Genomic DNA, 23,026 nt, shown 5'->3' with positions numbered 1-23,026 from the left:
CCCCCCAGGAAATTTTCTAAGATTACAAATTATAGGGATCTGTATGAATGGAGAGAATGCCTACAAAAGGAATAGGCATCCTCTTAAGGTAGTGTGTTCCCATTAATTCAGGAGTTCTTAACCTGGGGTTCGTCAACTTTAAAAATATTTTTATAACTATATTTCAATATAATTGGTTTCCTTTGGAATTAAATGTATTTGGTTTTAATCATTTAGAAACACTATTCCGAAAAATGGTATACTTCACAGGACTTCTAGAGGGGTCCATGACACTAAAAAGATTAAATGCAAAGGTCATAAAACAAAAGCTAGATCACCACTTATGGAGATACTCAAGAAGGGAGCTAAGGGAGGTTGGACTAAGTGAACCCCAAAACAGCTTCCAATTCTGAGATTATTCCGTCACAAAAATTCTATCTCAAAGATAAAGAGCTGTCTGTGATTTGAGAAAATATGGACATGGACAACTTATATTTAAAGCTGTTGGAATTAGACAGAATTCACACACTATTGAGAAAATTGACATAATTGAATACTTAGAAGAATAGACATTTCACAGAAGAAGCCAGTTGTGACAATATGCATTAAGATAAAACTCTTAACTAAGTGGCCTTTAAGTCTTTGGCATTCTGGCATGAAAAGCTTAAAATCTCGTTCAATCATTTAAGAGAAATTGCTAGTTCCAACATGTATTAGATGGTCATTCTGACTCTATGTGGACTTTGGGAATTGTCCATATCCATTATATCTTTTTTACACAACTCAAAAGATTAAAAAGATATCTTTTGTTTGGTGTTGTTCCACTACCCAACCATTCACTTCTTCATATATTCTGCCATTTTAATAATCCATTTCCTTGATTTCCCCCAGTACTTAAACTATTACATTCTACCATACCATATAATCCTTACAGGAGGATCTCTATTGACAAGGATCAGTTATAGTAACTATAGCCAGGAACCATGACTTATATCTTGGATGAATATGTACTGAATTCTAATTCAAAATAAAAAGTCAACAGTTGGATAAAATTTTATTAAGTGCCTACTGTGTACAAGACCAAATGCTGAGGATCTAACAATAGGAAACAGTTCTTTCAATCAAGAAGCTCACAGCCTAATAGTGGGAAAATATAAATCAGGATACAAGGCAGAAATGCAATAACTGCAAAGGAGACATTCAAAGTTTTATTAGAAATCTGTCAGTGGAATATCATTCACACCTGGGGATACTAGAGAAGACTTCATGAAGGAGTTGGCACCTAAATTGAGTCTTGAAAGGAGGGAAAGAATACTTAAAAGATAATTCTTCATTTCCATTAAGTAACTTTTCTATTATTTAGATATGGGTCAGTATATAGTTTCATTTAAAAAGAGTATTTTCCTGAATGAAACCTACAAATACAGAAGACCCATGGTATAACACAACTGGTTACTACATAAATTTGAATATGCTGTGGGATAAACTATGTCCCTAAAACAAAACTGTCTTCAGCAAAAGTCTGATAGAATATGATTAATATAAGAGGTAGGTGTTAATTACATCCCTTAAAATCAAGCAAATATCAATTCTGAGCAAGATAGTGTTCACCGGTAAAATTGGCTGAAGCTTCAAAAACTGTTCAAGGCAGACTTTGAAAGCTGTTAGTTGGTTTTCCCTGGATATTCATTTTCCAAATATGTCTACTGGAAGAGACATAGTTAAGTGGCTAGAGTGATGAGGCAGAGATCTGAGAATTCAAGTTCTTCCCTTGTTATCCCTCTGAGGTTCTGAGACAATCACTTAACCCTCATCTGTAAACTGGGGCAATAAACCTCCAGTCTTTGCTAGAGTGTTATGAGAATTAAGTATTTAAAGCCACTGAAGATAAAAAGTGCTATTTTAATACAAAGTGTCATCTATAATATAAAAATAATTATCTTTTGGTGATACCATGGTACACTACAGTGATTAACAAAGAGTGCTCAAGTGTGTTGGTATCAACAGGATAACAATAGACATGAGTCAGAGCCATTTTTTACCTTGTCAAAGGAGCATAAGTAATTGCATTCGGGAACATATTACTGAACCACAGGAGAACTTCTTTGATTGTTGAAGTCAATATTTATTCATCCTTATAATTCAACAGGGACCTAGACCAATTGCTTAGTAATAGTTTCAGAGTAAATTCTGCAACTCTGGTTGATTCTACAGGATCATTTCCTATGAATAATATAAATTATGTGGAAATATATGACCTTCCACCATGTCCTTCCCAGTTCCATATTCACCTAATTTTCTTTGCTATGTTTACCATGTCAATTTGTATGCTTGGTGCACTTGATGACATCTGGTGTTTAATGATTATTGTTTTTAATTTATGAATAACCTCAGAACAATCCAATGACACTGGTTTATTTTCTTTATTATTAGTGTGCACTCAACAGATTTTTTCCATTTGTAAATGAAGTATCTTTTTAGTATTGCCATCTTTGTAGCCATGACAGTTGTTTTTACCCAGTCACCTTCATACTTGTTTTGAAGCATTTCCTTTAAATAACTGCTTGCCTAGTGTTTTTCAAAATTATATTTTATTTATTTTTAAGTCAATATAACAGTTTGCCCCCAAGCTACTATATGGATACAGCAGTTTCAAATAACAAATCTCAAATATTTCTCCAGTTATAAAACAAATAAATGGGTCACAGTACAAGTAGGGGGGAAATACTCAAAATAAAAGCAGAAGAAAACTGGTGAGTGAGCCAGGGAAATTCCTGCTGTCAACATGATAAACAGTATGTGTAGCCAGTTCAAATCTCTGCCTTTCAAAGTCCCTGGTGGTTTGTGCACGGAGCTAGAAGGCAGGTGTTACCTCTTCTTACAAGAGTATAGCCTTAGGTGGGAAAGTTAGATAAATTGGAAGATATATTACTTCTTTTCAGAACTCAAAGGTCCTATTTAATTTCAGAATCCATACCTTACTAAGTGAAATGCCCAGGGGATGAAAGTGAAAATGTACCTTCCAACAAGAGGAAGTAGGCCAATTCTACCTCAGTGCCTCCCTCCATACTCTGAGAAGGGTTGTCCTTATTAAAAACTTCTCCTTCCCAACTCTTCTCTCTCCTTCTCTCTACCCTTCTCTTCATAGTACCTGACACAATGAAAATAACAGAGTAATAGAAATCAGAATTCTTAGAAGTACGCATCTCCAAACTTTCTGCATTTCCTTAAAGAAGAAAATCGTTATGTGACAGCTAAAATGAGTATGCCTCTATTGCCATAGACTATCAGAGAGAATCCTAGAGAGGATACTCTCTACTCTCTTTGCCCAGTATGGTGCTAGAGTATCCAAAGAAAATATACAATGAAATGTATTTTAGTATTTCTTTTAATAGAAAGGTTTTTCTTTGAAGTAGGAGGGTTTTGTTGCTTTTTTAACGGTTATAAAAAGATAACTTTCAATGTTTACATTCAACTTTAAAATCTTTTTTAATGTGGTGATTATTATTCTTAATTCAGTTGGAGGTGTTGTGTGAAATAAGTATTCACAGTAAAATAAAGATAAAATGACTCAATAATTGATTGGTAACTACCATGTAACTATAGAATGATTACATACTCTATGGATTATATAGTCCTTATAATTGACATTGTTTAAGAAATCTAAGAAACAAATATACAATTTATAGTTATCAGATTTCAAGGCCAAATGCCGACCTAGTGTCCTTTTATTACATGGCCCAGTCTTTGGTCCATAATAATCATATTATTAGAGATACACATGGTTATCTGTGACACCTAGAAGCTGAAGTGTTAAACTGCCACCATAATATTGTTGAACTCCTACATGAAGGTAGAAGTTCTCCCACCCAACAGATTCCTAGTCTAGAACTAAAGTTTATCAATTAAGCATAGTGTCCAATATAACCAGTTCTTAGAATGTTCTTTCCTTGCTGTGCAGCAAATTGTCTCCTTGCAACCTATCTCACAATGTGGTGGTTCAGGATCTAATTAAAGAAATGAAATGAATATTTAATTAAAACTCACTGTTATAACTTGATCTTTCACTTGAAAGCAATTTTTTTTAAAGCTTGGATTTACCATTTGGGAACATGCCTCCTCCTGAGTAGTAACACTTTCTGATGTTGCGTATTTGTTTCTGCAGACCACAACACTAATTGGCCTTTTGAAGACAGCTAGGCTTCTGCGATTGGTGAGAGTGGCACGGAAATTGGACCGATATTCTGAATATGGTGCTGCTGTTCTCATGCTTCTCATGTGCATATTTGCGCTAATTGCACATTGGCTGGCTTGCATTTGGTATGCTATTGGCAATGTAGAAAGGCCTTACCTGATTGACAAAATTGGATGGTTGGATACCTTAGGACAACAAATTGGAAAACGTTACAATCAAAGTGATGCAAGCTCTGGACCATCCATTAAAGACAAATACGTTACAGCACTTTACTTTACCTTCAGCAGTTTAACAAGTGTAGGATTCGGGAATGTGTCTCCTAACACCAATTCGGAGAAAATCTTTTCCATTTGTGTCATGTTGATTGGCTGTAAGTAAAACTTCTGTCTGATTACCGAATAGAAGGAATATATTGATAATTCTAGGATAAGTCTGTTGTGGATAAAGGGAGGGGAAAAAGATAAGTGAGGAAAATTATGGGCATAATGGAACATTATCAAATGTTTTGTTCTTTGGGATCTGGCTTATTCCAGAGCAGACACTATAAAAACGATCAAAGGTTATTAAGACCTAAGCATATCACCAGAATGAAGTTGGAATTACATTATTCTTAGGATTCTGGGATGGAATAGTTTTATATGGTGTTCTTTATTACTGTAGAGACTTTTTTCAGGAAGTTTTTCCTTCTCAGGTAGAGGCTTGTTTGAATGCAAAAGACAATCTCATGATTCCATTTTTGCAGAGGTGTTAAAAATTTTTCCTTAGGCATTGAATGAGGGTCATCTACTTGTGCCACTGCACTAGAAAGTCGGGGGTAGAGGAAAGTGGAGACAACCATAGTTGCAGTGGGCTAATCAGTTTGAACCACTTTAGCATCCTTTGAGATGAAAAATCCTATGAGTTCACATTTCAGAACCCCTAAAAGGGGGGTAGTGTTACTATAAGACCCTAATTAAAAAATATCAACTTTAGATTACCAACTAAATTCAAATACTTGACTTTCAGTTTTTAAAATATTGAATTTTGAAAAATGCTTCTATTAGTCCAATTTATTCTAAGTGTGTTTTCCCCAGTTTGTTGGCCAAATTATTTAACATACATTGCATTTATGAACATATATATGTATATAAGCCCTTCCAGCCATGAACATCTGGACATTTGCATAACTAAATAAAATTGCCTTTAAATAACTATTGATCCAACTCCCAAAGCCAAGCAAAGGCTTGACTTTAAACATAGATTTTGCATTGCACTCTAAAGTGCATGGGCCCTGCTGGATGAAGTACAAATGTCATTCCTAAAGAAGTGATTTCTCTCACAAAAACTTTCTTTCCCCCAATCCTATGGAGTATATCAATAAACAGAAGTTTATGCCAGCTACTAGTTGAATTGGCACTTGTAAAATACATGCATAATACCCACAGATGGTTGTAGACAAGGAGTTTGTTTTTAACCAATTACCTGCCTCATAAAGAAATTCCAAAGGAACAAACTACCTTGAATTAGAAACCAAATTATTCTAAAATAAAGATGTAAAAAAAAAATAAGGTACTGGAATTTGTCCTCTCCATGGTCATATAAAGTGGAGTTATCAAGGGAACATAAGCATTAATCAAATCAGTATTAACAAAGAACAGGATGTGTTTATTCAAAGTACTATAAAAAAGCAATTGTTAAACATTGTTTATTTACATTCTGATTTGCTTGAAGTATGTATCCCTGTCTTTCCTCTAAATATTTGCTCTTGCTTCAGACCATCAAAGAGCAATAGGAGTGGCTTAACATTTTAAAGGCTTTAGTATAAATAGAAAAGCAAAAAAGATAAAGTCAGTGAGCTATGTTTGGGGCAGACCAACCAAGAAATAGTCGTTGTCCTTATTAGGAACTATCACTTAGATTGAAAAGAAATATTAAGGATGGGGGGTGATGATGGTGATGGTGATAGTGATAATAGGAATAACAATATTTATGTAACAGGCACTGTGCTAAGCACTTCACAAAAATTGTCTCCTTTGATCCTCACAACAACCCTAGCCCGTAGGTACTATTACTATCTCTATTTTACAGTTCAGAATACTGAGGCAAACAGAGGTTAAGTTACCTGCCCAAAATCACACAATTAGTAAAAGTCTAAGGCCAAATTTTATCTAAAATCTTCTTGACTCTAGGCCCAGCATTCTGTCCATTGTGCCACTTAGCTGCCTTAATGAATAATTGCCTCAATAATAAGTTATATTTGGGATTCTTTAAAAAAAATAAGGTAGATTGTTGGGGCTTTATAATCACTTTTGATGAACTAAGCTCCCTACTCTACATTTAAAGATTGGACCTATGATTTCGTTTGAAATAGGGAAATCCCAGGAGAGAATATTTCTTCTATCAATGCAGACCAGCACCTTCTCTGCAATTTACTGCTTTAGAGAATTCCCTAGAGGACTAAGTGAAGTGATTTATCCAGTTTCCCGTAGCCAGTATGAGCCAGAGGTGAAACTTGACCTCAGGTCTTCCTGGCTCCATTCTCTATCTACTCTATCTATTCTCTATATACTAAGGCATGCTGCCTCTCTCCTCGATCCTTATTAATGATAAGTAAACAAAATATTAGAATAAGTAGATACTTGATATTACTTCTCCCCTCACAAATCTCCCTGCCTTTAATCTCTCCCAAATCTAATCCATTCTATACGTTCTAATCATGTTACTCCTCTGTCCAAAAACCTTTAGTGATTCCCCACTGTCTACTGAATTAGTCAAAGCTTTTTATGCTATCATTCAATGCCTTCTGTAATATAGCATCAGACTACTTTTCCAATATTATTTTAAACTATTTCCTTTCATATGTTCTATTCTTAAGCCAAACTGGATTGCTCACTGAAACTCTTTGCTTTCTGGCTAACACTCTTGGTCAAATTGTTTCTGACACCTAGATTCCCCCACTTCCTCCTGTCAAAATCTAAACCCTCCTTAAAAGTCCAGTTCAAATGATGTCTTCAATGAATCCTTCCCTATTTCACCTCTTTATTCCAACTGGGAAATCTAATCTCTTTGAACTTTCATGGCACTTTGTAATTCTTATAGACCTACAATATTCTATTTTGTTTTATAGTTATTGGTATTTTCTCTCCCCCGCTGGCTTGTAAACTGCTTTCAAGGCCAATGACTGTGTCTGGTTTATTTTTATATCCGCTTTGCTGCTTAGCATGCATTTAATAAACATTTTGCAAAGTGCTTTGCTTTTCTCCAGCTAAATATTCCAGTGGATCTGTAATCTTATCAATGTGGACATTTCTTCCAACAATGAAGAAACAAGTCATCCATGTCATCTCACCCTGTGTGACTCATATATTAGTCCTCCTATTATATATACTCCATGATCAATCCACCAAAATTCCCTCTAGCTCTCTTGACATTACATAGGTACCAGTGCAGCACATGGGCAGTCCATTTATTTACCTTGACTCTTACCATGTTATACAGGTAGTCCACCTCCTTTTCCAGTCATACATCCCTTTGGTGATATATATATTACTCTGCTTTTTGCTTGCAATTCCCTGTTGATAATAACCTGTAGTATACTTGTACCTACCAATGCCTATGACTAGTTTTGATTCCACAAATACTCTGATATTCTATTATTGGTTGCCTTCACCAGCAGAATATTGATATTAAAAAAGATGAGCATTTGTTTCAGGAAGAAACTTGCAGTCATTAAAAACTCTATGGAATTTTCCAAACACAATCCAGCCCCGTCTATATCTTATTCAATTCTAGGCCTTGTTCATTATCCTTTTATATTATCCAACCTATATATGCTGCTAAACCAACTCTACAAGCTGTAAATCCAACTGAATTACATTTTAATCCACTTAGTTTTTCCTATTTGACTAGCTAGTCCAGTCTCTTTTGAGTGATTATGATCCTCAGTTAGGAGATTCTGCAATGTTCTAGGACTTGATTGCATTAGCACGATATTATCCATTAACAGCAGCATCTGGAAAATTTGACCAGATGAATCTCCCAATTAGATACTCCTCTGGACATAGTCCACAACAAAAAGCATCATTGTTTGGTATACATTTCCTTGTTTTATGCCTCAATTGATACTAACAATCAAAATATCACCAGTTATTTATATTGTTGCATATATCAAGGAATCTTTTGTAGTCTTTTCTAACATAAGCAAAAGAGATAGCTTGTTAAAGGAGAGCCTTTAATCCTGAATTTCTTCTACCAAGTCAATTTTTTTCGACAAATAAGAAGCACAGTGGAATCCTATACTTCTGTCAGTTATATGACTGTAAAGCTAGTCTGCTATAAAATATGGTTTGTAACAAACCATGCATTCCCTTCTCACATTCTATTCAAGGGTGCCCATGAAACACATGTAAATTATTCTTATATTTTGGAGAGATGAGAAAATAGGCATATGATTCAGCATTTACTGCTAACTCCTTAATCAAATCTTTTCAATAATAATAACATCCATAATTTTCCCAAATAATTAACTAGTTTCTTTCCCTCCCTCAGATAATCAGGAAAGTCATTCCTTCAATCCCCTCAGCATTGTGTTCATTCTTTTCTACATACTTAATTTGATCTAACTACCCTTCTCATTTTTGTTTCTTTGCTATTTAATGAAATTAAATTTTGCTTCTTCATGTACCACTTTGGGGACCATAACAGAGTCTAAATATAGTGAATCATAGGCTCATAGGATGTAGAGCTGGAAGAGACTTTGAGGTCATCTAAGCTAACCCTTCATTTTCAGATGAGGAAACAGAGGCCCACAGATGATGTGACTTCCTGAAGTCATAAAACTAGTTATAGAACAAGGATTCGAATTTAATTCCTATTTCTAAATCTAAGGCTCACTGCTATGATTTAAAAAAAACTTTCTTCCAGCTCCTACGGGAGAGGGTTGTAGGAGAAGAGGTAAGAACTAGAACCAAATGAGTAGAAAAAATTATGAAAGTGATTTTGAGAGATTTAGACCCTTGTGAAAAAGGTCAGAGATTGAATCTGAGCAGAAGTCTGGCTCAATTTAGGGGTAAGCTACATGAGAACAACTTGGACTGAAGGTAGAGAAGAACTTAATATAAAGCAAGCCTCATTTTGAAAGAAATTAAAAAAGGCTGAGTAGTAAAGAGCTGAAGAGAAGAATTCAAGAAGGAAGAGCAGGTCATTGGCAAAGCAAGGTAAGGTAAATAAGTGTAGTGGTTCCGTGTGCTACAGTTGATCACTCAGAATCTAAAGGTTCAAACCAACAATCCATCTAATAAAAACAATTAATATACTCTCAGGTAAAAGCAGTTCCCAAGGCAGTTAAAGAGAAGTTAAGGTAATAGCTCCCTGAAAGGAATGTATCCTCAGATGTAAGCAGTTCATGAAAGTGAAAGCAAGTAAAAGCCTTCAGCAAAGAAATTAATAGCAGTTGCCAATGAGAAACTGCATTTATATTCTTCTTGCCTAAAGGGCCCACAGTTGGATCTCAGATCAGTCCATCTAGAGGCAAAGTTGATTCAAGTTTCCCCAAGGCTACACCATGGCTGCTTTGCTCACAATATCTCTAAGTGCTGTTGTGGGATGGGGGAGGGAAAGTGTTAATTCACGCCTCCCCAATTCCACTAATACCCTGACCCGCAAAAGTCAGAAAAGGTAAATAAAAAAAATAGATGAATTGGTAAGCAAAACAAATTGTCGAATACTAAGCTAATGAGAGAAGGAGAAAAAAGTTACAGATATAGTTGTCTAGGTATTGTTGAGAGGAAGGAAAGGAAGTTATTTTGTCTGTCAAGTCGTTGTGGTGACAAAAGTCTATAGAGGTATTAAGGAGGTACTTAGGAAGAATTTAAGCAATTTAAAAAACAAGGTTCAGAATTTAAATAAGTATGGAAAGCAGGTAGAATTGTGTAGTTTCTTGTATTTTCAGTGTAATATTTAAATTTCTGCCACTGTCTCAAGTAACTGTTATGTTCAAAGTATAGATTGGTTTCCGTCCTAGAAGAGAAAGTGAAGGGACTCAAGGAATCCTTTTCACACCCTCAGTAATCAGGGACAATGAAATATTCCTAAAAAGAAATCTAAAGTGAGGCTTCAATGGGAGAAAAAAGATATTAAGTGGCTGAGGACAAAATTGACTTCTCTCATGAGGTTAAAGAAAAGCTTACAAGAATGTCAACCAGAGGACAAAAGGAAGACAAAGACAATTATATATTTGGAGCTTAAAAAAACCCTCTAATTTGAGATTCTTTCTGAAGAGGAAGGAGCTGGCTCCTCTGAACAAGCAGCAGCTACTTGACCTTCTAAAGATTGATGAAGTAGAAACACAGAAACCATCAAGTAAGAGATCATCTAATAAGGGTCAGAGGAAGAAAAGAAACAAACAGTAAGAGTAGTTGGTAAATCCCTCATCCCTCTTCAGAGATACTGTAGTTATTTGAAGACTTGGGAACAATACTAGAGAACACATATTATCTTTCTTGGTCACACACCCAAAATGCAACACAGATTCCCCAACAACTTGTCAAAACAGTTCTCACAATGCATATGGACACAAACAATACTGCCAGAAAGGAACCTAGAAAGTATTACCATAGATTATAAAGTCTTGGCTAAAAAACTGAAGATCATAATGGCTCATATAATATTTTTCTCCTTGTTCCCTATTGGAGGTAAGGGAGGGGAAAGAAAAAATTAAAATTGGGAAAGAATAGCTAGCAACTAAGATGGTGTCTGAAAACAGGATCTGAATTTCCAGACCTTGGCTTTAACCTGTAAGGTAACGATAGATTCCCTGTCAAGATGGAATTTACTTAACAAAGAGTGGCAAGTATGTATTTACTTAATATCTTGCAAAGTTAATTAGGAACTAACTGCTTAAACTAAAAAGTTTGAAAGAAAGAAACAGGTTAGGCATATTCACTAAGATAGATACTACAGACCAGAGGAAAAATAGTACTTGAGGCACCCATAATTTTACAAAAGACCAAGATGGGAACCAGTGATAAAGTAATATCTATATACAGGTTCCCACAGTTTAGGTAACAAGAAATGTAAAATACAGATCCTAACATGAGGAGGTAAATTTGACTATGTAGGTGCCACTGAGGCTTGAAGAAATTCAGTGGATTACTGGAATATGACTCTGAATAGATATGCTTTATTCAAAAGAAACAGGATAGGTAAAAAGTGATAATTGGTGGGAGTGGGGTGAGGAATAGTACTGAAATACTCAGGAGGAAATCCAAGAACCAGAGTGAGGAATCATGGTCAGAAGTATTTGGGTGAAACTTAATGGAAGAAAAAAAAGTTATTTTATTATTGATGTGCACTATAAATGTCTTAGACAGGAAGAGGAAGCAGACAAAGAGTATGGAAAATAGATGACAGGCCTAGTACAAAGTCATGATGTAATAGTGATAAGGGTAGAGAGGGGTCTTCAATTTTCCTGGTATCCTGGAATTCCCTCTGCCAAAAGAATAGGAACTAATAACTTCCCTTACTGATAATTTCATCCTTTCCCAACGGAGGAAAATTCTGTTTTGGATCTGATTCCTACTAACAGGACAAAGCCATTTCTGGAATAGAAATTACAGGAACTTTGGTGGGGATTGAGGAGAGAAGAGAATTAGCACTCCTTCCTAGAGTTTGTGATTAAGGAGATGAAAACTGGACTTGGCTTTGGACTTTATTCTAGTTTTTTATATCAAAGGATTTAGGTGAAGGTGGGATCCCATGGGCTAAAATTTTACATGGAAAGTTATTCCCGAAGTATTCCATAGGGAATCCACTGACCAACTTAGTTTTTTTTAAAGATATTTATAGAAAGTGGAAAGAAGTGTACATAATGAAGAGGAATAAAAAAAGAGAGATTATCGATAATATATGAAAACCATTGAGTGTCAAACATTAGAATAAACTAAGGCTGGTTTTAAAAAGCCAAGAACAAAACTGGGTCATTTAATACATACTGGGCAAAGGAAGAGAATCAATGAAGGGAAAAGACCAAAACTTAGAGTAGATGAAACAATGATAACGGACAAATCCTAAAATGAATCATTAAAAAGATAGTGATTAGAAGTGGTAGTTGCAAAGAGTCAGTATGCTTTCATAAAGAACAGGTAATGCTAACTTTATATCCTTTTTTGAAGGTTTGTTAAATGATATATCAGAGAACTAGCATGAAAAATTTTGTCAAATATTTGGGGGAAAAATTGTCAATAGTAGTTAAAGTATGAAGTGAAAACTGGTTGGATGGCAGAACCCAAAGAATAGTTATTAATGGTAATATATCAGCTTAGCAGTAGGTCTCCAGTGGAGTGCTCTGGGGATCTCTGCTTAGCCTTGTGGAAAAAGTCATAAATGGGATGTTTATCAAATCTGCAGATAACACAAATCTTGGAGGTACAGCTAAAACACAATAACAGGCAGAATCCCATCTCTGCCTGCTAATTTTGACTGGCAAGAGTATTGAGCTAAATCTAATAAGAGTAAAATAGGGATAAATGTAAAGCCATAAGCTTGGGTTCAAAAAATCAGCTTCACAAATGCAAAATGTGGGAAGCAAAGTAAAACAGCTGTTTAACTGAAAAACATCTGGGGATTTAAAGGACAGAAAACTCAATAGGACTCAGCATCATGATATGGCTCATTTAATAAAACTAATTTAATCTGGAGTCAAATTTTTAAAAATATGACTTCCAGGAATAAGATAGTAATAGTTCCAATACACTTCTCCCTAGTTAGAACACCTCTTGAATATTATGTTCAGTTCCAGGCACCAAGGTTTGGGTGAAATGTTGACAAACTAAAGACCATTCAAAGGAGAGCAGCCATGATAGTGAAGGGCCTTGAAAGGGCCTGAAAGAAATGAGTGTGTTCAGGCTGAAGAGAAGAACTCAGGGAGAATTGCACACCTCTCCCCCACAAAAAACCATCGTTCAATTATTTGAAGGATTACCGTAGAGAAGAGGGAATAGATTTGCTCTTTTTGTCCACCAAGGACAAAACTTGAAAGCAGAGACAAATTTAGACTTGGTCAGGAAAAAAAATCAATGGAACTTCCTAACCTCAGTCTTTTTAAAAAGTTTGTATAACTATTTGTCAATTATACTATAATGGGGATTCCTTTTTAAGGAGGGATAGTTTGGATTAGATGGCCATTGAGGTCCCTTTCAATTCGAACAGTCTGTGATTTCGTAATTATTTTTCATGTGCTTTTTTAATGTATGGATGTTTACATTTAGAAAAAGAACATACAGTGTATCTCGAGTCAATGCAGTTTAAAACTTTAGTGGCTTAAAATTATAGTAAGACTTTCAGGACACCATGTTGGTCTTAAAATATGCCTTATTAGCTTAAGGTATATTTGTTTTTTTTAATCCATAACAAGAGAGTACTACTTTAAAATAAAGTTTTTAATTCAATTTTATTTTTTTTCATTTCAGATGTTTTTTCCCTCCCTCCTTCTCTCTCCCACCTTATGGGAAAAAATTAAACCATTAGAATAAATTTGAATAGTTAAGCGAAAACAAAATCTCCATATTGGTCACTTTCAAAAAATGTGTCTCATTCTGCATATTTACTCCATCAACTTTCTATCAAGTAGTGGATAGCATTCTTCATTATCAGACCTATGAAATCATGGCCGATCATTGATTCCATTGGTCAGAATTCTTTAAAAACTTGTTTATTTTACAAACATTCCTACATTTCTCTGAAAGTAAGCTAAGATTTTAAAGATGAATTCAAAAAAACTATGGGTTCATTAAACTTTCACCAGCTTGTAACACATGAATTGCCACAACAATCCTACCATCCCATACCAATGCTGGAAGCAATATAATCTTGAAGGCATTGAAAGATTTTTGATATAGCTTTCTACACATTTTCCACCTTCCCCATGTCCACTCTTACATTAAAGTCACCATATTTTAAAGTATATATGGGTTTAATTAGGAATTCTTCATAGGTTGTCTCCATCATCTCATCCACTGTAACAGAGTTAAGCACAGAAGCTAAAATTATCTTCTTTATGCCAACTCTGGACACTGTAGGTGAGATCGGCCCATGAAGTGATCTTTCTTGGTTTTGGACCATAAAACCAGCTCCATCAACTTCTGTATTTACTTTTCTAAAAACAACCTGTAAACTATCATTCCATTTAGCTGCTATTTCCTTATATCTTCTGACTTCACTAAAAGCAAGAATATAACTATTGATATGATTCAGCTCCTGCAGTAATATGTCAAATTGCTGGTCATTGGCTAAGGAGATGATGATTAGAACAACAAGTTAATATTTAGAAATGGTCTAAAAACTGCGTTTCTTAGCACTCTCTGCCCCCTTTTCCTCCATTATGCAATGATCACTGAAGATATAGAAAGTCTACAAGGACCAAGTGCCATTTTGTATTTTATTTTCTTTCATGCATTACCATGGTCTAAGAATTCATCACCTAGTAGACACCCTATAGGTAAGAACTGTCCTCAGATTTAGCTAATCCTTGAAAAATCGGGATCGTGTTTAATTCCTCTCAATCCGGGCAGAACTTGCCTCATGTAACTTGTGCCCCACTGACACAGCCTTCAAAAACCAGGATCACTACCATACCATGATGAGTTATTAGAGTAAGATGTTTTCTGGATGTATATGCATGTAGGTTGTTCACAAAGTCATATACCATCCATAAGAAAGCAACTCTTTGGTCTTAGATACATCAGCAAGTCTGGATGACTATGGAAGGGATTCCTCTTCAAATACCTTTAAATATTTATTTTAATTGAAAACGTGGACATAATATACTAATTTGCTTATTCTTAATACATAATAATAATGATAATACACATATCTAGTACCTTAGAAGTTACAAAATGCTATCATTACAACAACCCTATGAATAAGTAGCACATCAATTACTCTCCCCATTTGAAGAGGAAAAAAAATCTCAAGGTTAAGTGAATCATCCAAAGTCCCACAGCTAATGAGTGGCAGGGTAAGGATTTGAACTCAACTCTGTTCTTTTCACAGTGCCACACTCTCTGCATTGCTATAAGCTGGCTAAAACAGATTTAATTAATTAATTAAAGCAATTTAATTCAACATCTTTTGTACTTATTCCAGTTTGCAGCCTTTAAAATATTAAGCAGCTCCTTTTCATTTTGCTCTATCTAAAGAGAGAGAAATAGATATTATTTAGGTAAGAATTCTTATTGTATTTTTAAGTCACAAGATTGACTCTCCTTTCAGAGGTTCCTTTGTAGCTGTCTTGGAGATTGACCTACCTATTCCCCTTAATTTAGATTTTTGCCATGGTGTTGATAGGTGTGAAACATTTGTTTATGACCCAAACTTTTAACGGTTTGCTTCTATCTGATGGCAATAGTCACAAATACAGTGTTGTTTGAAATGAAATAAAGTAATTTTTTTCAAATTTTCCTTTAATGTGTAATGATGTCATTTTAATTGAAAACATAATTGAATCAACCTAACCTAATCTTCATTAAGTAGGTTCTTGGATAGAAACTTCTGGAGTATGACTTAATCTTGATTAAGTAAATTCTTGGCTAGTACCTTCCAGAATATTCCTCTATTCTAGGTATTACCTAGGATGAGCCACATACATAAGTTTATCTTCTTTGGGTTCAGGAAACATACACTTCCTACAAATATACTTTGTTCACAGGAGGCACGTAAGGCATAAAGCAAGCTATTTTCTTGGACTGCTTTGTCCTTACAGCCCAATGCTTTGTTTATTCACACATGCTCTTCTTAATCTCCTCTGCTTAAGGAGAAAGATGTGTCCAAGCCATCACTGTTAGCATATTTCCCTGGCTGATAACAACACCAAAATGAGCTTTGTCCACCATACCTACCATCTCTAGCATCTGAATGTTATTTCAGCCATTACACCTTCAAATAGAACCAAACAAAAGTCCTCTTTTGAGATGTTACAGTTAGTTGCAATTTATGGCAGACAGGCAACACTCCTGCCATTCAGATGTCATACCTAACTTTGGAGAGAGGAAGGTGAAAGCCCAAGAAGAAAGAACATTTTGATGTAGTAGAGGCAGTAGTAGTGGTGGTAGTAGTAGTAACAGTAGTAATACACACACACACACACACACACACACATACACACGCACATACACACAATATCTTGTATACATTATCCTGTTTGACCTAGATAAATATTTATGTTGTTTAAAACCTGCCATCAAAATTATAAAAAGCACGGTTTTTAAAACATGAGTTGAAGGGGAGAAATTGGTTAATCGGATAAATGCTTGAAACATTCTATACTATTTAATTATTCCTGTGCTGGTTTCCTACCACCACCACTATCTCTACAAACATACTTACATATCTACCAATGTCTCTACATGCATACTGTTGCTCCATTGTGTTCAAGAACTCTACTGACCTGAAAAAAGTTAACTTACCTTGTGTATACCTAACCTGCTCTTAAAGACTAATGGTCAAGAATTTGACAGCCCATCGAAAGAGGACTTTAATTTGAAGTACTAAACTTTATTTTAGCATCACCTACAAACAATAACTAAGTTAGCAAAACACACGATAAGGTTTGTTTTTACATAAGAAATATGGTTAAGTTACTAGTAATGATTGCTCAAGATGGAAACTGCAGCTTAAATGGCATATCAGAGTAAGAAACATCTTCATAGTTTTTTCCGATGAAAGAAAAATCATCATTGTTCTTGTTCTTCATGGGAATAAAATAAGATTAATGTCCTAAGCCAAAGATAACTCTGTTTCTCAGGGAGAAATGTCTTAAAACACATTTTAATAGACCAAGAATCCACATTCAAAGTCAGTTAATAGTGAATTCATATTTAAAGGAGGCTATTACTGTCTCAAAATTATTGAGCAAAAATTACATATCATTACTAGTCATTTGTATAGCAAGTCCTAAGTAGTTCAAAATATTTCTGTGAGATTTTTTTAGATTATAAGAATTTTTTTTGAAAGGGTGCATAGAAAAAAGGACAGGAAGGTGGGAAATACATTTTAGTTTTTGTTTTGTTTAATATGGGTGTATTGGAGAGGGTGGTGAGGTGGTGTTTGCAGCACAATTAAAAGTCCAGAGTATTTTAAAGTCCCAAAGCACCATTTTTATCCAGTGATATTTTCCTGATGGCATATCTAAAACATCCAATTATGACAATTTTCTTATTTTGAACATGGTAGTATATTTGGATTCTAGCCCACTAGAACCATGTTTTGTTGTTGTTATTGTCATATTATTTGTTGCTGGCAGGTTTTACATTGTAAATGGCATAAGTGGGTTTTCAACAGACACATAGCTCAAGGAAAAATCTTCCATTTAAAAGTTTGATGAGGACCGACTACATTTCTTCTAGAGATTACTATTCAAATTGTAGAATTTAAAGGAAAATTGGGTGATATTTTGATTGTTTTCTTCAAAGAGTCTGTAGTAAATATTCAGTCTTTCTGAGAAGGCCAAAGCCAGCCTATATCATTCAAAGTGCTGGTAATATCTGACATGTTCACAAGTTCAGTGATTCTAACTTTGTTTTTTATCTAATCTAGCACTAATGTATGCAAGTATTTTTGGGAATGTATCTGCAATTATCCAAAGACTGTACTCAGGAACTGCCAGGTACCACATGCAGATGCTGCGAGTAAAAGAATTCATTCGCTTTCACCAAATTCCTAACCCTCTGCGGCAGCGGCTTGAAGAATATTTCCAACATGCTTGGACTTACACCAATGGCATTGACATGAATATGGTATGTAGCTCTGTTTTCAAAAGTGAAACATCCATCATTTCAGTCTATAGCTAAAGTTTTTTTTAAAGTCTCACCAGCTTGAAACCCCCCTGCTTTTTGTTTTTTTCCTCTCTCAAATATTTATTTTCTACCCTGGAGATAGTCTCTCATTCTCAATTCATGGCATTGCATGGTGCTATATCTAGTTATATTGTGTGGCAAAGGCATTATAACGTGATGCAAACTGATATAACTTTATGTACTAGAAATTCCCTCTTCAGACTTTCAATGTTCTAGATAGGATCCAGCAACCCAAGAAAGAGCTGGGCCAATGTAAATTAAGATTTGGCAAGTGGACATTATCAGGTTTGGGTAAGGCTAGAATAAATGAGTCCTCATTAAGATGATAACTAAGGTTACCAAACTTTAAAAGGTAGAATGTTTGGGGAACGCATGCCAAACATTAGGATCCATAGGCATTTCATATGCATTCTGTGATGGGAAGTTTAATATTTCCTTGAAGTACAGCTTTCTTTTTTTTCAGTGCTGGTAAGCAATTAACTTATGTGCCCTTATTATTGTACCTACTGGTTTAATGAATCTTTTCTTTCAAGCAGAAGTATGGATTCTTTCGTTCCTTTTAACCAAAGCACACAAAATAATAACTTGCCATAGCCCACATCTTATTGCACCACTACTCAAAGGGAAACACAATTAAATATATGCTATCCCAATAAGCTTTTGCTTTTGTTAGAAGAACATTGCAAGATATGATACTGATATTCATTTGACTTTGCTATTTGGACCGATTGATCACTAAGTCACTTAGTGAGCTATTATCTATGGCATCTTATCCAACTATAATAAAATTATCAGAATTAAGTTACCATCTAATGTGGCCACTATTCCAAAGGTAGTCACTGTTTCTAAATATCCTTCCGAAAAGGAAATCTCTCATATTTACAATGGCAGTCATACCTACTTAAATCAACAAGTATATGCTTCCTGGATGACCAGTTGCTCAGAAATCCGGAAGCTTGATCGAAATAAATGTACTAAGGGAAAAAGCAAAAATTCATAATTATCAGTCAGGATGCACAAAACAGTTGGAAATATTGCCTAATTTGCAAGAATCTTCCACTTATGTGCGAATAAATTCCTCACAGCTTGATGCAATCTATATTAATCAGAAATATGGCTACCGTTGTTCATAAAACACTTTAATTTTTAGAGCTAATCGAGTCTGTCCTTATGGATATTAATTAATATATTTCATCTAAAACATTCATTGAACTCTGAGTTATTTCCAATATCCCAAGCTCTCTATGAAGAATTCATTTGTTTTTTGATGAATGAATCCACTGCTAAGGGAACACCTTAATATCACTTGAAAGAATGCCCCTAAATTGATTGATGTTTTCTATTTCAGTAAGAGTTTATTGTTTAACCAAGTTTTCATCATTCAGAAAGTACTGCGGGCTTTCTGCTTTGTAGGATAAAGCAGTATGATAATATGTTTTAACTAAAATCTGTATCACAAAATTTCTTTCCATACTGCTTGTTTATTGCACAATAGTGAAAAAACCCACTTACTTACGGTATCATTTCTTCTCCCTATATAATTCTAATACTGTGACCATTTTGTGAGCACAAATCTACCTTTGTGACTATTTACTTTTCATTGTTTGAATCTATTACCTATGACTATGGTTTATATACCACTTGCCTAATTGATGATGTACTTATGAAAGATTTATCTCTTTCCTGTCTGCTTCACACCTTAATACATGGAATCACAACACCCACCGGTAAGAGCAGGAGGTATTTATATATAATTTAATTCTCGTGTAAAATGTGGAGAATATCCATGTTATCTGTCAGGTTTAGAGCTTGTATAATGCTTTCAAATTTCAGTTTTAACCTTTTTTTGCATGATGGAGTGGTAGGCAACACAAGATAGAAATCTCTGGGAGATAAGCACGGGGACAAGGTGGAAAAATAGGCATTATTAAAGTGAAGAACTGCTTAAGCTCAAAAAAAAATTAAACAGTTTGTTACTCCCCAATACAAATCACATTTCTGTACTCTGCCCCACCTCAACACACACACACACACACACACACACACACACACACACACACTTTCAACAAAAAGTCATGTGTATACGGTTTGCATTAGATAGCTGTCATGAAGAAATGTCACTCTCTCTGGTCATCCTGTATTTTCCTTATGTAGGCACTTTTCTTTTCTATCATCTGCATGCCTATATAACTTGCTGGTGGGCTGTGTGAGCTCTAAACCATGTGCTTAGGAGATTTGCATGTGGTTTTGAGAGCTTGACCTTGCACGAACTTCCTATTTGTACACAGTGTCTGCCTTTTTCATCTCGTGACTGCCAAGTGAGTAAAAATAATAATATGAAATCAATTAACAAATTCTGAAACATCTGATGTCATATATTTGGGTATTAAACATAATAAGCAAAAATACTTGTTTAGAAACCTACATTATTATTATATTTATTAGAGAGAAATAAAAGGAGTGAATTTCTTCTGAAATAGTATGTAGGCTGTTAAAAATAACCCCTCAGTGATGTGTGAGAATTACTTAATTTAAATTGAGTGAGACAGTAACATAATTTAAATTTAAATGGTTTAATACTTTTATATTCCATGAGTAATATTCTTATTTCTAGAAGGACATTCCATATTGCTTCATTTAAGTATAACTTTAATCATAATTTCTCATAAAACCTTTCAGAAAAGCTGGTTTCACTACTAGTCCGTATCTACAAGAAGCACAAGATTTCTAACTCTAATATATTGTGGCTTTTTAACCACACTATGTACATACTTAATTGGTCTAAAACAGTCTTTCATGCTAAAATTTTTCATTGTATAGCAATTAACAACAAAAAAAAAGATCGAGGAAATATTGACTAATATAATAGGGTCTCCTTTTCCCTCCTATAAGATCCTTTACCTATTTAAGGGACTACTCTTATAATGTCTACAAAGTAAAGTTACCCTGGAAACAATTGTTAGTATTCAACTCCATAACCAGGAGATATTAGTAATTCAGTAAGCTCCTTTTTGTGATCAAGGCATCAGAGCCAGCACAGCCAGATGATTGAAGCCTAGAGCTCATTTCCAAAATTGCATCAGGCATTTGGCACAGATCATGACGGTTTTTGTGTTTCGCTCAAGGTTACCCAGGATTTATGATCAGTCACCCATATCTCCAGATCTGTTCTGGGATGTTCTTTCCCCACCAGCAATCTGAATAATTGAGAGTTTCTCAAATTAGAAGACATTTTTGGAACTCTGAGACTAGTTCAAGGGACTGTCCTGAGTCGAGTCAAAGAATGGCTTCCCAGAGGTTTGGTCTAAAAAACTCTGAGAACAACCTTTCATGACTGATATTAATGCTAACTCCCCCACCAAAAAAAATGCTAGGATTGAAACCATTAGTTATGTCAAACCCTTAGTTACTCAGGGTCTTTCCTAACATCATTAATAACCACCCTCAACTGATTAGGGAGACTTACTAGATCACATAATAGCCCTGGCCAACCCTACATTTTGATTAGAGAAAAAGCAAATCCTTCCCTAATAGTTTTGTAGGCTCCATACAGTAGATTCCATCTCATAAAATAATTTTCTTAAAATAGATAAAACAAGCTCTTAATTAGTTCAGTTGTTGTAAAGCCACAGCCAACTTCCCTAAAAGCTATATCTGAATTTGCTTTTTGTTTACCAGCAAAACTGGTTGAATTAAAGAAAAGAATTTATAAGTGGTGGGTATTCATTTTTCAAAATTTCTCATAATTTCTTGAGATTTGTGAGAGTCTACTAGTCCTCTAACTTGATTTTACTTCAATGACTGTTTCTGTTTTCTCCTGAATCAGGATGGCATCCAGTGATACCTTTGACCCTATCATTCATACTTGATCTAACCTTATCCAATCAAAGATGTGTTTTTTCCAGTTCTCTGCACACAACTCATTAAAAGGACTTCATGTGTGCTGGACCAGTATTCCCAGATCTACACTGGTCCTGGGGCTGTGTAAGTGGGCTGACAGAGAATGGCAAAATCTTTCAGTCATGGCCAGTTAGCTATCACATAAAAAAGATCCTGTCTCCTATAACTATGCTCTGATTTCTTACAATGGTTTGGAAGTGACCTAGGATTCACAAAAGCTATGCTAATGGAACTCAAGCCCTGGTTAGTCCCACCATGCTGGAAAAGCTGAGTGTTAGACTGGCAACAGGTATATATGCCATATGAGAACCCACCTAGCTAAGTGCAGAGAGGCTGATTAATAGAAAATGTGTATGCCATAATAATTCATGGAGACTATCTGCTAAGGCATGGAGGGGTCAAGATCTATTTCTACGGGGAGAGTTCCCATACTCATGAGATCACAGATCCTTGATATATTGGAGTGAGAAGAAAGAGGCTCACTTTACTCCAATGCTCTCCGAAATTTATTTAAAGTAATGGTTACATATTATAGCACTTTGTCCTGTGAAGTACACAGAATGTTTTTCATTTGCTGAAGCAGATAGATAAGTACTTGAAAGCATTTCACCTCATATCAGTAACACACTAAATGGAAAGAAGAACAAAGGGCAAAATTCGTATACACTGGTCAATACGAGCTAGCAATTCTTCTTTTCCTATAGGGAAGAGCTACCTCCTCAGTACACACTGGATAATTGTTTTAAAAAATATAGTTTTACCATAAAGGATCTGTGATTTTGTTGGCATGAAGAGCTCACAGTGGGCCAACTCTTTGCACCAAAGCAGATCACAGCCTGTCTCTAACTTAGATACTTTGTGGGGAGTGCACATAGAACCACAAGGAAATTAAGTGACATCACACAACCAATAAGTGCCGGAGGCAGCATTCGAAGCCACGTCTACCTGATTACAAGCCTGTTATCCTAATTATCCACCACTCCCGGAGATGTCTACAGTTTTCCACTATACCAATTCACAGGAATTGTTTGGCTTTATGGAAAGCACACAGCAAAATTATTACCATGAGTTCTACCCTTATCAAAGATCTTTTGTTTACTCAGAGTCTCATGCACCCATTGAC

At 35.1% G+C, this 23,026-nt stretch overlaps 1 protein-coding gene across 2 annotated transcripts in view; it reads left to right on the top strand.

Annotated features, from left to right (window-relative positions):
* KCNH7 (potassium voltage-gated channel subfamily H member 7) overlaps positions 1 to 23,026 on the top strand; it is a 211,612-nt gene that overhangs the window by 108,792 nt on the left and 79,794 nt on the right. For both annotated transcript variants that reach the window (XM_036746120.1, XM_036746121.1), the window contains exons 5-6: positions 4,145 to 4,544; positions 17,744 to 17,943. In XM_036746120.1, coding sequence (XP_036602015.1) covers positions 4,145 to 4,544; positions 17,744 to 17,943 — 600 coding nt within the window. The remainder of the gene's footprint in view (positions 1 to 4,144; positions 4,545 to 17,743; positions 17,944 to 23,026) is intronic.

Source organism: Trichosurus vulpecula, chromosome 2, assembly GCF_011100635.1.
Source record: "Trichosurus vulpecula isolate mTriVul1 chromosome 2, mTriVul1.pri, whole genome shotgun sequence".
In the NCBI taxonomy this organism is placed as follows: domain Eukaryota; kingdom Metazoa; phylum Chordata; class Mammalia; order Diprotodontia; family Phalangeridae; genus Trichosurus; species Trichosurus vulpecula.
The sequence above is the reverse complement of the archived record's forward strand: the minus strand, read 5'-3'. Positions and strand labels throughout refer to the sequence as shown.